The sequence below is a fragment of the Periophthalmus magnuspinnatus genome, chromosome 22 (assembly GCF_009829125.3).
Source record: "Periophthalmus magnuspinnatus isolate fPerMag1 chromosome 22, fPerMag1.2.pri, whole genome shotgun sequence".
Taxonomy (NCBI): Eukaryota; Metazoa; Chordata; class Actinopteri; order Gobiiformes; family Gobiidae; genus Periophthalmus; species Periophthalmus magnuspinnatus.
Genome location: NC_047147.1, coordinates 25,963,850 through 25,980,345, shown reverse-complemented (window position 1 = coordinate 25,980,345; position 16,496 = coordinate 25,963,850). Strand labels below are relative to the sequence as shown.

At 41.8% G+C, this 16,496-nt stretch overlaps 1 protein-coding gene across 1 annotated transcript; it reads left to right on the top strand.

Annotated features, from left to right (window-relative positions):
- The first annotated feature begins 390 nt into the window (after positions 1-390).
- Positions 391-15,869, top strand: hhipl1 (HHIP-like 1). The gene is made up of 9 exons (XM_033988172.2): positions 391-896; positions 1,724-2,370; positions 4,132-4,275; positions 6,134-6,462; positions 7,841-7,967; positions 8,697-8,842; positions 10,591-10,672; positions 13,121-13,203; positions 14,571-15,869. The coding sequence occupies exons 1-9, from the start codon at positions 597-599 to the stop codon at positions 15,143-15,145; spliced, it is 2,433 nt and encodes an 810-aa protein (XP_033844063.1). The 5' UTR covers positions 391-596; the 3' UTR covers positions 15,146-15,869.
- The last annotated feature ends 627 nt before the right edge of the window (positions 15,870-16,496 follow it).

Genomic DNA, 16,496 nt, shown 5'->3' with positions numbered 1-16,496 from the left:
CTGTTTTGAGATAATCTCTGTTCTTGTGGCGCCCGTGCGTAAAGTTCTTGGATAAAGCACGTGGCGCCATCTACTGGCCAAACAGAGCTCGGTGTTACCAAATCTTTCAAAATGTAGATTGTCTTAAGGTAAAAACTACAAAAACATCCAAAAGGTTTTATGTTAATGACTCACAAGTGACACTGATTAAAAAAACAAAACAAAAAACACTTTGCTTTGACAGTTTATCCGTAAAAAAACTAAAACATTCAGTATTTCATCTGTTTGTTGACGTTGACATTTCGTTGATTTGTTGCTATTTCAGAGATGGTCGTGGCCACAGTTGAAATAACAGCTTAAATGACTTGGACTGGACCTGTCTCAGAGCACAGACCTCTTCAAACTCGCGGTTACACCATCATCCTCACGTCCCTCCCTCCTGCGCAGCGGCGGGTGTCCTCTGGCTGAACCACACACCGACCGTACGCCTCCTGATCCCGCAGATTGTCCCGGGGTGACCGAGGACACTCCGGTGATCGCTCTGACGTGGTGGAGTCGGAGCAAAGTGCACAAGGAGAGGCCAGAGAGAGAGCGGCGCGTACGGACGGACACGCGCCATGATGGGGGAGAGCTGTGGGAACGTCCCGGGACACTCGTGGCTGCTTTGGCGCGCGGGGATCGTGTGTTTCGTGTCCGTGTGGATCTCACCTGCGCTGTCACATCCGCAGTGTTTGGATTTTAAGCCTCCGTTTCGCCCGCTGAGGGAGCTGGAGTTCTGCGTAATGTACAAGGACTTTGGCTGCTGTGACTTTCAGAAAGACCAGGACCTGATGGCCAAATACTACACGATCATGAACCATTTCGACTATGATGGTTACGCCACGTGCGCAGGGTTCGTGCAGGAGTTGTTGTGTCAGGTAACGTGTGTGTGTGTGCGTGTTTACGTGTGTGTGGAGCTGGACAAAGGTCGTGGGGCTGTGGAGTCCAAAACATGAGTCCCCCTCGTGCGTAGAAAGTTCCTCCTCGCGCGTAAAAACCAATTCACTGTTTTAGTTTTGGAAATTAAACCTTATTCTTGATCAGGTTTTACACTCTGGAATCAAAGTGTCAAGTATTACCGTGTATTTACTGCAAAACACTCAATATTTTGCAGTTACCAACGGTCTATATAACACAGCGTTGTCAGATCTGTGGAGAGGCGAGTCCGCTTACAGTAATGCATGTTTTGTTTTGGGTTTTTTGTCATTTTTGAGAAGTAAAAATGCAAATAAATCAATGTCAGGTCTATATTTAATGCGACAGCGGAGAACAGGAATGCTAAAACTGTGGCCCAAGGGCTAAATCTGGTCCTCAACCCAATTTTTCTTGGCCCTTGAGCTTCCAGGTAATATTAGTATTAGCTTAAACAGGATTTTTTAGTGTACTTTTCTGAAAATCTACTTAGTGCCCACGTCAAATATTTAATGTGTCACAGGGTGTAAGCAAGAATAAAGGTTTAAATTGTAAAAAAAAAACACAGATTTGAAGTATTTACTGTATCGGCGACGAGTCTGTGGCCCCCTGTGTTTTTCTATGTGGCCCTTAATGAGAAAAGTTTGAAATAGAGACAGTTTTTGGGACCAGATAAATGATTTTTAAGTACAAATCTACTCCAAACATGACGCTCTAACTGATTTAAACTGACTTTGTTGAAGCTTAACCGCCATTTTAACTCTATTTTTTCATTCTTTCATTCTTTTCCCAGGAGTGCTCGCCGTACGCCGCCCACCTCTTCGACGCAGAGGATCCCAACACCCCCGTCCGCTCCATCCCCGGCCTCTGCCCCGACTACTGCACCCAATTCTGGGACAAATGCAACGCCACCCTCCCCCACCTGTCGGACGACCCGCACGTAACCAAACTTAAATTTGACCCAAAACGCCTTTGCCAATACCTCGAATTAGACGACGCCGATTACTGTTACCCGCACCTCCTTAGCAACCCCCAGCTCACCCAAAACCTCGGCCGCGTCCAGTACGATTCAGACGGATGTTTACAGCTCTGTCTGGAAGAAGTCGCTAACGGTTTGAGGAATCCGCTCGCTATGGTGCACGCCAACGACGGCACGCATCGCTTCTTCGTGGCGGAGCAAGTCGGCGTAGTTTGGGTTTACCTCCCGGATCGATCCAGACTGGAGAAGCCATTTTTAAACATTAGCAAATCGGTGCTAACGTCGTCGTGGGAAGGAGACGAGAGAGGGTTCCTCGGGTTGACCTTTCACCCCAAACACAAACACAACGGGAAGCTGTACGTGTATTATTCCATAGAAGTTGGATTTGACGAGCGGATAAGGATAAGCGAGTTTCGGATTTCACCGCATGATATGAACTCGGTGGACCATCGCTCTGAGAGGTGGGTGCGTAGACGTCGGCGACACACGCACACGGGGAAATCTGATCGTAATCTGATTTCTGGAGTTATCAGATTATCAGTGGTGGAAGGTAACGAAGTGCAAGTAGTCATTTTTAGGATTCTGTTCTTTACTTACGTACAGTTTACTCTGGATCGCTCACAGATCTACGATTCCATTCTCAGACCCAAAGCTAACAAAAAGAAACAAAAGAGAACAGTAGGAGGGCCATTAAAGGTTGAAGAGAGTCGTTAAGGCTGAAACTATAAATATAAGGCAGTGTCCAGCAGTAATCTGACCAGAATTGAAGAAGAAACGATTTGGATAAGCAGAGAAACACGTTCACTCCTACAACGATTTGTCCAGTTTACAGATTTAAACTTTGTCTTCTACTTCTATCTGTACTTTCTACTCCACCGCGTTTTTAAATAGCCCTGAAAAGTGAAAGTACTTTTCATATGACGTTTTGAAGGGTTATTTTTACCACGTTTGTGCAAACATCCTGACTTAAAGCTTACAATTTTAAACTTTGGCTTTGAGCAAAACAAAAATAAACACATAAAATTCATGAGAAAAAAATCAGAAATGGATTTGTGCGGCAAAATCGGTGTCATTTTTAATCAATATCGCAGGGTTTACACTCTAAAAATAACCCGCATTAGACGAAATCCATGTATCAGCTTTATTTTTTACATTATTCTCTATGTTTTTGTCTGTAAAACCCCTCACCACACACTTTATACACTTTTCTCACACAGGCGTTAACATTTTCTCACATTTCTCTCTCGTTTAAACTCTCTCAAAGTTCAAACCTTCGTAGGCGTCTTTGTCGGTGCAGAACGTTTCATCGACATTGTGGGTTTTGTCGGGGAGAAAACAAATTGCAAACGTACAGCACTTCAGAGTCACACTGAGATCCAACATTTGTGACGGGCAACTGTACTTTTACTTTTTACTCTTAAAGTACATTTTAAACTGGTACTTAAATGCATTTAGTTAAGTAGAATATTTCACTATTATATTATATTTTTACTTTTATTTGAGTAACATTTGACCTCTGTATCTGTACTTTTACTTAAGTAACAACCCCGAGTACGTCCTCCACCTCTGCACATTATTGTTATTATTACACTAATATTTAATGTGAATAATCTGAAAATGTTTTTGACGATCTTTGAATGTAAACACACAAAAATCAAATCCATTTTCTCTTTCGCCGCTGGACGACTGTGGATGAAACCGATAAAAACCGTAAACATTTCATTACGATCTGGACGACGCAACGTTTGGGTTGAGATCATGATTATTTTTAGCTCCACGGTGACAAAACAACACTATGCCCCGCCCACACTCCTCCTATTGGTCCATCTCTGTGTGAGTGACAGGTGGATTTAAAGATGCACTTTGTAACTCTCCTGGTGGACGGTCTGACAGTTGCTGGTTGCCATAGAGATGTTAGATGGCATTATCGTGATCTAACGTCTAACCGAAGCCAAGCAGGTGGCGCAATGAAGTCAAGTTACAGGTCAGATCTGTGGAGAGGCAGAGGCGTGCATGTTTGGCTCGAGAATTTGAAACAGTGTCATTGAATTCATGCAAGATCGACAAGTTGAATGACGTACTGCGGGACATTTCGGGCAAAAACGATAACATCTCCGTGGATACAGAGCCTCTACGAGAAAAGTTACACAGTTCGCCTTTAACGAATCTATCAGTCTGTCCATGAAACTGTTGATTTCACGTCTCGTTTGGTTTGTTTTTAGAGTGATTCTGGAAATAGATGAACCCGCCTCCAATCACAACGGGGGTCAGCTCCTGTTTGCAGATGACGGATACTTGTACGTCTTCACCGGGGATGGCGGCATGGCGGGAGACCCGTTTGGAAAATTCGGAAACGCGCAAAACAAGTAAGACGTCATTTTGTGGATGATGAAGTCAAGTTGAAGTTTAAAGTGATATGAACAGCTAAATAAAATAACTTTCCCGTTTACTTGTGGAGGATAGATTGCTTTAAAATGGAGGTTTTTGCTTCTAGTGGCTCAGTCAGTCGAGCGTTTGTCCACTGATCTGAAGGTTGGCGGTTTGATTCCAGCTCTCACAGATGAATGCTGTCGTTCTGTCCTTGGGCAAGACACTTAACTCACCTCGACCCCAGTGTCTGTGCGATCTGTATAAAAAAGTGACCGTTTACCATTTACCTCGTACTGCCAGAATTATTTTTACTATTATACTGTGGCTTGAATACAGTGGTCCGTCATTTATTGCAGGGGGTTACGTTCTAAAAATAACCCGCAATAGGCGAAATCTATGAAGTATCAGCTTTATTTTTTACATTATTCTCTATGTTTTTGTCTGTAAAACCCCTCACCACACACTTTATACACTTTTCTCACACAGGCATTAACATTTTCTCACATTTCTCTCTCGTTTAAACTCTCTCAAAGTTCAAACCTTCATAGATTTAAAAAAATAAGTTCAGTATTTTAGAATGAAACCAAAGATGAAGACCTAGATAAAAAATGACAGCTTTTAGAAATACTGTAAGGTTGGACACATAAGAAATGATTAATAGTGACTCAGGTGCAGGGGTCTTTTTCAGAGTTATCTTAACATCACTATTATCACAGTATAACACACATTTTAAGATATTTATTTCAGCAGTGTGAACATTTGGGCAGTTATTATCGTCATCTATAAAATCAAACATGGCACTGCTCCGCCGTCACTGGGTGATTTTGTAAAGTTTAGATCTAGTGGGGGCCGAGTGACCAGAGGAGCAGCGAGGGCAGACTGTGTTATTCCTCACAGAAGATCAGCCTTTAGTCGGGCAGTTTCCTCAGTCAAAGCCTCCCAGCAGTGGAACACAGAGCCTGAAGCCATTAGAGAGTCTCCATCATTCTTTACATTTAAAAAGAATGACAAAAAATGGCTTGTGGAAACTCAGTCTTGTGAGCATTAATTGTAAATAGGTATCTGTAAATGTACATATTTTTAATTATGTCCACATTATCTTGTCTTTCAATATGTTTAATTCTTATCTTTGAATGTTTTTGATGTGAAATGTTCTTTTAATTGTAGGTTTCCTTGTTACATCTGGCCTGGGGACAACTGATGAAAATTAGCTCTAGTCAGCTAACTCGGGCACATTTACATTTTTTTGTAATGTTGATTAATGTGCATTGTCCCTTTTTTTAAATAAATAAATAAATTAAATTAAATTAAAGTCATTATGCAAAACACAAATGTAAAATCCAATTGTTTTCAGCTGCTTTGAAACAGAGTTAAGGATCACAGTGAAGTTGCATGTTTTCTTTTTTTTGTTAAATGTCTCTACCAAAGCGTTGCATTTTGGGCCTTAGAGTAGGTGTGGTGGATGGACGATACCAAAAACGCTGTACGTACATATTCAACTCATTCCAGAAGTTGCCGTGGGCGCTGCTATCGTCGTTGGGGTTGCGTTATTTTGTTTAGAGCTGCTAATCTTGACAGTAAATAAGTACGTTCTATAGGGACAGAGACTGCTTTGAAACCTCCCAGAGAAAGGGGGCAGTGTTGCGCAAAAACATTGAACATTCGACACAAACCAACCTACTTTTAGAATATTTTAGCGTGGACACTTTTCCAAAATTCTTCATCGAAAGGAACAGGATTTACACTTAAACGGAAGTGCTACTACAAAGAAAGCGCGGTTTAGTTGCGTTTACGGAAAAAAAGTGGGCGTGGCGGAGAAAGGTCAATGTCACGCCTTTTGTTTTCTTCCCTTAGGTCTGCTCTTTTAGGCAAAGTCCTCCGCATCGACGTGGACGACAACGAGAAAGGCCCGCTGTACAAAATCCCTCCCGACAACCCGTTCGTCCACGAGAGGGGGGCGCGGCCGGAGGTTTTTGCCTACGGCGTCCGAAACATGTGGAGGTGCTCCGTGGACAGGGGGGACCCGCACTCCAAAGAGGGCAAAGGTCGAATCTTCTGCGGAGACGTGGGACAAAACAAATACGAGGAAGTGGACATCGTCGAGAAAGGACGGAACTACGGGTGGAGAGCCAAAGAGGGGTTCTCCTGCTACGACAAGAAGCTCTGCCGCAACTCTTCACTGGGTTAGACGTGAAATTAAACTCATTTATAGATAGATAACGGCCTGGAATGTCCCACACTATGGCATTAAACATATCTATTCCCCATGTATTGAATTACAGGTGTTTTTATTGCTCAAAACACCTTAAAAAACACGTTTCTTATCGTGAATGGGGTCGCCTCTCCGCAGATCTGACCTGTTGTCCCGATAACACATTTTTTGAAGTGTGATTTATTGCTACAAAACTGAAACCAAACCAAAAATAAAGCAGAAATATCCTCCAAAAAAGTATCGTAGATTCGTTTAATGCCATTCTCACTGTGGGCAAAGCGGTCACATCTCCATGGAGACAAGCCGGGATTTAAAGCCGTACTCGAAAAGTTACAGTGAGAGGCATTTTATCATCATGACAACGAAATCGCTGGAGACAATAACACAGGTTAAATTTACAGTGGTTTCTCTGGTTTATCGTGGGGGTTACTTTCTAAAAATAACACACAAAAGTTTAAATCTGTGAAGTTTAGTAATCATGATTATAATACTCCCTACAATGGAAGCTTGTCATTAAATGAATTACCCGTAGCTGTGGTTTAAATATCAGATAGTTGCGAAAGAACTTTGACATAATGAGTTCATTATTAATTAACTGTTGGATTCATGTCGCAGCTTTCAAGATACCCAAGCTACCAGGTATAATACTCCCTACAATGGACACATGGGCTACTTGAATTATTTCTACAACAGCAATTTTGCTTTTGGGGACTTGTAAATTCCCTTATTTGTCCGTGATACGTCTCTCATGCGCGTTCAAAACTAATTCAGAATGGTTTCCCGGTGTAAAGGCTTAATTAATAATGAACAGGTAGTTTATTAAGAATGATTAAGGCTTAGTAACTGCTTAATTAGAGGTAAGGATTACGACTAAGCTTGAATTATTCTTAACAACTTGATGCATTTGTTAATTGAGTCTTTGTTCATGCTAAGGATAATGAAAGTGTATTTTATAAACTGTTTGCAGGTTATAATTTGGCCTGTCACGATAATTATTATATCAATTTAACTTAAAAGATCGAATTAATAACTTGACTCAATTAATAACTCTGACTCATTACAGATGCAAACTAACAAATTTATTTATTTAGCACATGATTTTTAACAATATTGTAGATTTAGAATAGTTTTTGTGGCTTAAATCTGTCAGCGATTGTTGCGTCAGTGGCATAAATTAGCTTGAATATTATCGTTTATCGTGTGTATTTACTTCAGGCTTCGTTATAATCTAATAATATTAATAATACCTCATCTATCTACAGATTAATCTACCCTACGATGTGAAAAATGTTGGAAATTGTTACGTTCTTTAGTGGTACATAAACTCACTTTGTTCTTTTTTCTTGTAGACGACGTCCTGCCCATCTACGCCTATCCTCACAAACAGGGGAAGTCTGTAACCGGGGGATACGTGTACAGAGGCTGCGAATACCCAAATCTCAACGGGATGTACATATTTGGAGACTTCATGAGCGGGTACGGCTTTAACATGACCCTAAATCCTCTCTTTAAAACGCCCGTTGTGTGTATTCGAACCAGTAGACAGTAGCTCGTCGGGGCTAGCGGTTAGAGCGGCTAATTTGGAGCTGGGTTCTATATTTGGAATTCAGACCGTGAGTATCATAGCAACCGAAGAGCCAATCGGGAGCAAGGCTGTCGAAGGTGACGCCGCTTCCTGCTCGCGCTGCTGGGTTTAGCGGGGAGCGGATGCCTAGCAACGCTGTCAATCAAACCTGTTGCTAACGCTAGCGGGAGCGACCTCGGCGAAAGAAGGCGCCTGATTTGTCTGTTATTAATGTTCATCTCCCTCAGCTCCCTGTCCACTGCCTGACCCTAACCCCATAACCTCTGACCCCTAACCCACCCGCAGCTCCCTGTCCACTGTCTGACCCTAACCCCTAACCCCATAACCTCTGACCCCTAACCCACCCGCAGCTCCCTGTCCACTGTCTGACCCTAACCCCTAACCCCATAACCTTTGACCCCTAACCCACCCGCAGCGTCCTGTCCACTGCCTCATATTTAACTATTTCATTCATTTTAGCGTAACGCCACAAAAACCTCACAGAGATAAAACTGGACAGAAAGCAGTGACTCTAACAGTGAGGTCGGGGGCGCCGTTGTGCACACGTTGCAGAGGCTTCGCGTGGTCGCCTCTCCGTAGATCTGACTTTAACTTGGCTGTTCGTGTTGATGTTTTCACAGGCGTTTGATGAGTCTTCGCGAGGACCGCTTCAGCGGACAGTGGCGTTATAACGAGGTCTGCATGGGCCTGGGTCTGACCTGCGCTTTCCCCGGACTCATCAACAACTACCACCCGTACATCATCTCCTTCGCAGAGGACGAAGCCGGTACTGCGCCTTTGTTAGTATTAATTCAAACGAGAAGTAAATTACAGTTTGAACGGCTGCAGTCCGTAAAGAGACGATGTTCTTCGGTGTCTGCGTAATCCCTCAGTCGTCCAGGTATCACCCGCAGCAAAAGAACATTTCAAATCTGTCAACTCGGAAAACGTTTTAGATTTAAGATGTTTCGCTGCTCGTCCGAGTCGCTCCTTTTTCAGTTCCGGTCAGATTCCCGCTGGACACTGCCTTGTATCTGTCTGAAGGGAGGAGCTAACTGCACTGAAACTGTAAGCTGCTTTTGTTTACAGTTTTTGTTTGTAGGCTGGGTCTGTTGAGCACTGTGCCTGAGTCATACTTTGTTTCCTTTGTTCGCTTTGGGTCTGGGGATTGAGTTATAAGAGGGTCATTCAGTAAATAAGGTGAATTTTTCGGTATAAGGACTTTTAATACACATAGAAGCTTACTTTTTTATGTTTTTATTTTTTGTTTTACTTGTTTTCACATGGATTTAATTTCTTTTGAGAGTTTTGGCGATTAACAAAGATGGCCGACCAAGAAGCATGCGCCAGGATTGAACAGCGGTCAGTTATCAAGTTTTTGGTTGCTGAAGGTGCAAACCAAAAACTTATACCGAAAAATTCACCTTATTTATTGAATGACCCTCGTATATGGGGGAAAGATGACGTCAAATCCAAACTAACACAATCTACATTCAATAGTTTATGTCACATGGTGCGTTACTTACGATGGATCATTTCGGCTCAAGTTTGTCAAACGATGCAGATGTTTCTCGTAAATGTGCGTGAAAGTCGCTCGTGTAAGTCGCTCGTGTAAGTCGCTCGTGTAAGTCGCTCGTGTTTGCCCTCGGAGCCGTATCTTTACTTCGCTCTGCACATCTTGGCTCATCTTGACGGTCTTTTGTTTTTTCAAATCCATAATAATTCCACACGTCGGACTTCACGTTCTCGAGTGGAGGATATAAATGTGCGGCGTCACTGCGATCCAGATCCACCGCCCACGAGCCACGACGAGGACTGACAGAGATGAAGAACCATCCCTGATTCAGAGAGTTGCTGTGACAGAGCGCCCCCTTGTGGACAAACAACAGAACTAACATCTAAACATTGTATTGAAACTGGAAACATGAGGCTGTCTGGTGCCGTAAAGGCGAATATAAACGTGTGAGATGATCACGATTATTAAAAAATGCCATAAACGATTAATTGCGGACCTTTTTATACTGCGATTAATAATATTATTGTACATCGTCCCATCCCTACTGCACTCGTCACTACACGGAATGAAGTAGAGCTGGACGACGGAGGGATTACACAGACGCCTAAACGAGGAAAACAATAGTGCTAGCCCGTATGCTAACAGGCGAAAGCACCATTAGAGGCCTGAACCATTATGCAAAACACTATTTTCACCTGCCTCGTTCATTTTTGTGTTGATTTACTTGAACGGTTTTGGATTAGATTCGATTTTTCATGAGCGTAGAGTGAAAAATTCCATAACTGATAAATAAAACGCAGATTTCTGAACTCGTTTGTTGAGATGTAACGTACGGGTTTCACAGATTTTATCCAGAATAAAACTTTTACTGGACTTTGAAACTTGCGCCTGCATTCTCTGAAACCATCTCCTCTTCTGTGAAACCAGCTGTTGAACGTGTGTTGTGTCATGTCTACCCTTTTTGCCTTTTTTTTACTTCTTACATAATCATTTTTCCTTCTGTAATGTCTTTCCACCAGGCGAACTGTATTTCATGTCAACTGGGATACCAAGCGCCACCTCTCCCACCGGGGTTGTTTATAAAGTTGTGGATCCTTCTCGGTAAGCAGCTGCTGAGATTATTATTATTTTTTTATTAATTTTGAGCATCCCAATTATAGAGATTTTGTCAGTTCAACAGAAATATGATAAAACACGACTTTAAAAGGCTCATTTTACGCTGTTTTCTGATCTATAATGTCGTTTCCTCATCACAAACAGACCTGGAGTTGTGTTTTTTTGTTTCATTCACACATGTTTAACTCACAAACAAACCTGCAGATTTAGGCTGAGTTCTTCTCTCAAACAGAAAACACTCTGTTCCACCTTGTGATGTCATCATGTGGTGATACAGGAAGTGCTCCGCTGCGTTTTAAACTCCACACACCTTCATTTCTAGAATCATTTGGATCATTTCAGCTCCTGGAATAGCCACTTATCTCTACTGAACTAAAGGTAAAATGAGCTTGAAAACTTGAAAACTACCACTTTATGACATCAAAAGGTGGAACAGAGCGTTTTGAGCTTTGGAGATGTAACAGACTAATAATAAATGAAACAAAACACAACTCCAGGTGTGTTTTTGTGGAGGTAACAGTGTCAGAACATGACTTAAAGCTCACAGGGGTCAGTTTAGTAGAGTATAGGGCCTGTAAACAAATTAGTTGTGGTTTAAGTATCAGACAATTGTGAAAGGAACGTAATATAATTAATTTAGCCCCCCTATGGCACCTGGAAGTCTCAGCGGTCTCCCATCCAAGTCCTGACCACAGGCAGGGTCAGTAGGAAAGACAAGTTTATTTGTACAATGCAATTTGTACACAAAGTAATTCAAAGTGCTTTACAGAATAAAAAAGACATTAAAATCACACAAATCAAAGCAAAAATACTCACAAATAATCATCATAAAAGTAACATTAAAAGAGAAAAGTGCAGAATAAACCCCTTTCAGTCACATGCACAGATAAACAGAACCGTTTGAGTCTGGATTTAAACTTTGTCAAAGTCGAGGCCTGAGTCACATCTTCAGGAAGAGAGAGAGATTTAAACTGCACAAAACTGAAACACTGATTCACCAGGTTTAGTCCTGGTTTAGTGCTGGTTTAGTCCTAGTTTAGTCCTCCTCATGTGAGATGGTTCTTGTGGCTCATGTGGGAGATGTTCTTTGGTGCTGGTCCATGCAGAGACTTGTTCACACTGAGCTGCTTTAAAGTCTCTGAGCCACAGGAGCCACAGACCTGAGCCACAGGACACATGTGTGAAGTACTTCCTGGTTCTAGTCCTGACCCGAGCAGCAGTGTTCTGGATGTTCTGGATGTTCTGGATGTTCTGGATGTTCTGGATGTTCTGGATGTTCTGTTCTGTCTTAAGGCTCGTTTGGAGAGTCCAGTGAGCAGGACGTTACAGTCGTCTGATCTACTGGACACAAATGCAGGATAAGTCTGAGTCTGGTTTTGACAGTTTACCTTTGATTTTCGCAAAGATATTCTGTCAAAATACTTGGATGGAAAACCTCTGAGAATACCAGGTGTTTGGCTTCAGAGATTTGACAAGATCAGGTTTGACAAACTGCTACGGTCACGCATGTAACACTTTAATCTCCTTTCTGAAACCTTACAGCAGGAGTTTGTTCCATTTAGCGATTTTTTAAAAGCTGCACTGTGCAACTTTTCTGGTGCTTGTCTTATACATGTTCTTGTATGAATGTTTCACAGTGCGGTATAAACTTCATGAATCTCTCACGTATTCAATTTTGCAGGTTTTTATTTACCAAAAAGACCTTGGTTTGATGGAGTCACCTGCTTGTTTCCATGGCGATTGCTAAGTTGTTGTATTTTATGAAACATTCCAGACAAAACAACAACATCTCCATGGAGAAAAGAAGTTTTTTTTGTGTTTTTTTTTTGGACCCACCTCCACAAACTTCCTTACTGCTGTTTTTAATTCCAAACACATTTTATACGCCTCCAAAACATTCACAATGATTCAATATGTCGCCCGCCTCTGTTTCAAATCTTTCCCTATTGTTTTTATATGGTAATAGTGTTTGAATATTGCGAAACTTTGGCTTTGAAGGCTCTGGGACACATCTGCTTTCAATTGTAACTACAGACTTGTCATTCTTCCAAATCCCATGAGACGTAATGCTAGCAGCGAATTTGCCTTTACCCTACATCACTTCTCTCTTGGTTTTTTTGGTTAATACGGGTTTTTTTTGTCAATGTTTTGCTTAAGAAATGAACTGAAGTGTTGTTGGCAGTCGCGTTAAACCCCTGCCTTTGTAAATCTCCTCTTTGACATACGTGCAGACGGCTCTTGGCCTCGGTCCTGTTCTCTCTGATTGTGTCACCTAATTTGCTTTCCATCTGTCAAACTCATTTAAACCGCTCGAACGCTATGTTTTGATTTTGCTCGAGTAGAAAGGCGAGCGCTTAAAGTTTGTTTAAAACCTGCAGATGAAATATATATAGCTTCTGTGCTAATGGTTTCTTGTGTTTGTTTCGCTTTCAGACGCGCGCCGCCGAGACAGTGCCACTACGAGCCGCTTCCCGTCAAAGTAAAAAGCAACGTCGTCCCGTTTGTCCCACAGGAAAGTGAGTGGACGAGCTTCGTTTTATAGCCTGGTTAACCATACAACTTTCTTATATTCTTATTATGATTTTTTTACTGAATTAGATCTGGTTTTGCTTCATTAATGGCTGTTTTTCATGGAACCATACTCAGAACTGGACGTTTAACGCAAAATTTTCTGCCGGTTTTCTTTCCAAAGCAACATCTCGACTTATTTCACTTAAATGTACAGTATGTAACTTTCCCGGTTGGGCGTCTGCCACCTGCTTGTCTCCATGGTGACGGTATTGCTTTGCTGCTGCAACCCCACGATCATGTAGAGCGGGTTAATACGAACATTTAAAGACCAAAATGACGAGTCCGACAGCAGCAGTTACAGAAAGAGAAGTGACAGTTTTTCAATAGAAAGTGAAATGGAGCCATAGCTAACCTGCTAGCCAACTCGTTATCACCTGACGTTCCATTTTTATTTACAGTACAGTGGTCCCTCGTTTATCGCGGGGGTTATGTTCTAAAAATAACCCGTAATAGGTGAAATCCGCGAAGTATCAGCTTAATTTTTTACATTATTCTCTCTGTTTTTGTCTGTAAAACCCCTCACCACACACTTTATACACTTTTCTCACACAGGCGTTAACATTTTCTCACATTTCTCTCTCGTTTAAACTCTCTCAAAGTTCAAACCTTCGTCGGCGTCTTTGTCGGTGCAGAACGTTTCTTCGACATTGTGGGTTTTGTCGGGGAGAAAACAAATTGCAAACGTACAGCACTTCAGAGTCACACTGCGATCCAACGTTTATGTAAATTTGTCTGAACACATTCTGTACTGGACAGGAGACACGGCACGGAGGAGACTGATGGACAATGGTCTACAGTCCAACAGCCAATCAGGACGCAGGACACAATGCACGATCATACTCTGTAAAAAAAAAACATGTAAAATTGCGCAAAAAATCCGCGAAACAGCGAGACCACGAAAGATGAACCGCGATACAGCGACGGACGACTGTATTTACCATTTACTATACGGCGTTAAACCTTTTCAGCACTTTCTTATTCAAATACAAGTGTCGAAAACAGTATCTTCAAAAATATCCTTACTGTAAGCGGGGTTGCCTCTCCACAGATCTGACCTGTATTTTGTCCTGTGTCTCCCTTAATTTCCTGTTGTAGAAACTTCCAGACAAAAACAGAACATCAAGACGAGCAGGTGGTGGACCCAAACGTTGAATAGACATTTTTTTTACATTTTTGCGTCTGGTTTTGGAGAAAAAATGTAGTAATTTCGTATCTGCACCATCTTAAAATACTTTTCTGTGACTTGTCAAATGAGGACGATGTTTGCGCGCGGGAATGCTAGCTCGCTAATGAAACCCGCTTGTATTTTCAGGTCCCATAGGTATCGACCCACCGGGCAACACCAAGCCCGACGTCCCGCCTACAGAGTCCTACGATTGGCTACAAGAACTCATCGACCAGCTCGGCGCAATCGGACTGGACGCGACGACGACTCCTCCGCCGCCGACCACCACGACGACAACCCGACCGCCCAAGACCACCAGGAGGAAGCCCAAACGCAAGAAAACCAAACCCAGTCCGGACGTCGATATCCTGGACGGAGCGGTGAGGCTGGCGGGGGAGCAGGACGGCCGCGTCGACCAGGGAAGAGTGGAAGTCTACATCCGCGGCGAGTGGGGAACTGTTTGCGACGATCTGTGGACGATGAGTAACGCGGCGGTGGTCTGCAGGCAGCTCGGATACAGACGCGCCCTGAAAGCCGCCAAGAGCTCGGAGTTCGGGGAGGGAAGGCATTTACCGATTTTACTCGACGACGTGCAGTGCGAGGGGACGGAGGCGACGCTTTTGGACTGTAAACACGCCGGAGTCGGTAAACATAACTGCGCTCACTACGAAGACGCGGGGGTCGTTTGCAGTCACGACGCAGAACGAGCGATACAAGGTTGAGAAAAAACGTAACTAATTCCAATTTGATGCAGTTCACGGGTTTCGGGATGATTGAAAATTAGTTGCGATAGTGACAATTTTTTTTTTAAATGGGAAAAAAATCCTCAAAATGTTGCATATAACTTGAAATACTAAGTCGTGCTTCACTTCGCAGTGCAAATTTGAAATAAATTTGTGAGAAAAATGACTGAAATCGAGATGTAAACTGTTGAAATGTCACAAGAATGTAGTTTTTACAAGTTCAGATTGTGATTTTGTGCAGATTTTGTGCATAGAAACACCAGATGAAGACAATTCTCTGCTTAAAATGTATAAATTGTAATAAACAGTTAGCCAAACGCGTATATAGCACATGTCAGCTGATCGTAGGGCTTTTAAAACCTGCAAAAACAACATGACGTCATTATATTAAGTGTTGCTGCTCTGTCTTTTTGGATAAACCTATTTTTGCACTTTAATTATATTTGAGCCTACGCAGTGACTGAACCGTAGGCCCGTGTGTTATTTAATCCTAATGTTTATAAAGGTGCAGCGCCAGTGGGAGGGACCAACACTCAGGAAATCAAAATGTGTAATGTCTGTTTGAACGGGAAATATTAAAGAAAACGGCAAAGTCAAACATCTACACGACCTGCGCGTCTTTTCTGACTCGGAGCGGAGTAGAAGTACTCAGTTTAGTTATGTATGTTATGTACAAATACCAGAGCAAAAAAATACTCAAGAAAAAAATAAAAAAATAAAGTACCCATGTAAAAAGTAAAAGTACTTTGTGCAGATTTTGACCTCAAACAAAACTTCAAATGTAGATTTTGATAAAGACTTTTAGAATTTTGCGCATCAGAAACAATTAAATCAGTCTTTTTTTTTCCTAGCTGTTAATATTTGATTTTTTTAAATTATTATTATTATGAACTTGTTAAAAAAAATAACCCTAACCCCTCAGCCTTTTAAGTGTTGTTGTTTTTTTAAATAAATACTTTTACTTTTTAATCCAGTTTAAAAATGTATACAGTACACTTTAAAATCAGCTTAACTAAAGTACAGATATTTAAAATGAATACTTGAAATGAATACTAAGTTTGTTTGTTTTTTTAATAATAATAAAAAAAAACGCTTTTACTTTTCAGTCCAGTTTACTCATGTAGTGAAGTCAAAAGTACAGATACTGCTCTCAAATGTAGTAAAGTAAAAAGTATACGCTTTAAAATGTACTTCAGTAAAGTACAGATACCAGAGCGAAAAATACTCAAGAAAAAGTCAAAGTAACACATGGAAAAAAATCGACTTAATAGTTTTAAAGTACTAGTTCAAAAAGTATTTTGTGCAGATTTTGACATTAAACGAAGCTTCA

Coding starts and splice junctions, on each gene's coding strand:
- hhipl1 (XM_033988172.2), top strand. CDS start 597: ATGATGGGGGAGAGCTGTGGGAACGTCCCGGGACACTCGTGGCTGCTT. Junction 2,371..4,131: donor GTGGACCATCGCTCTGAGAG/GTGGGTGCGTAG, acceptor GTTTGTTTTTAG/AGTGATTCTGGAAATAGATG. Junction 7,968..8,696: donor TTTGGAGACTTCATGAGCGG/GTACGGCTTTAA, acceptor ATGTTTTCACAG/GCGTTTGATGAGTCTTCGCG.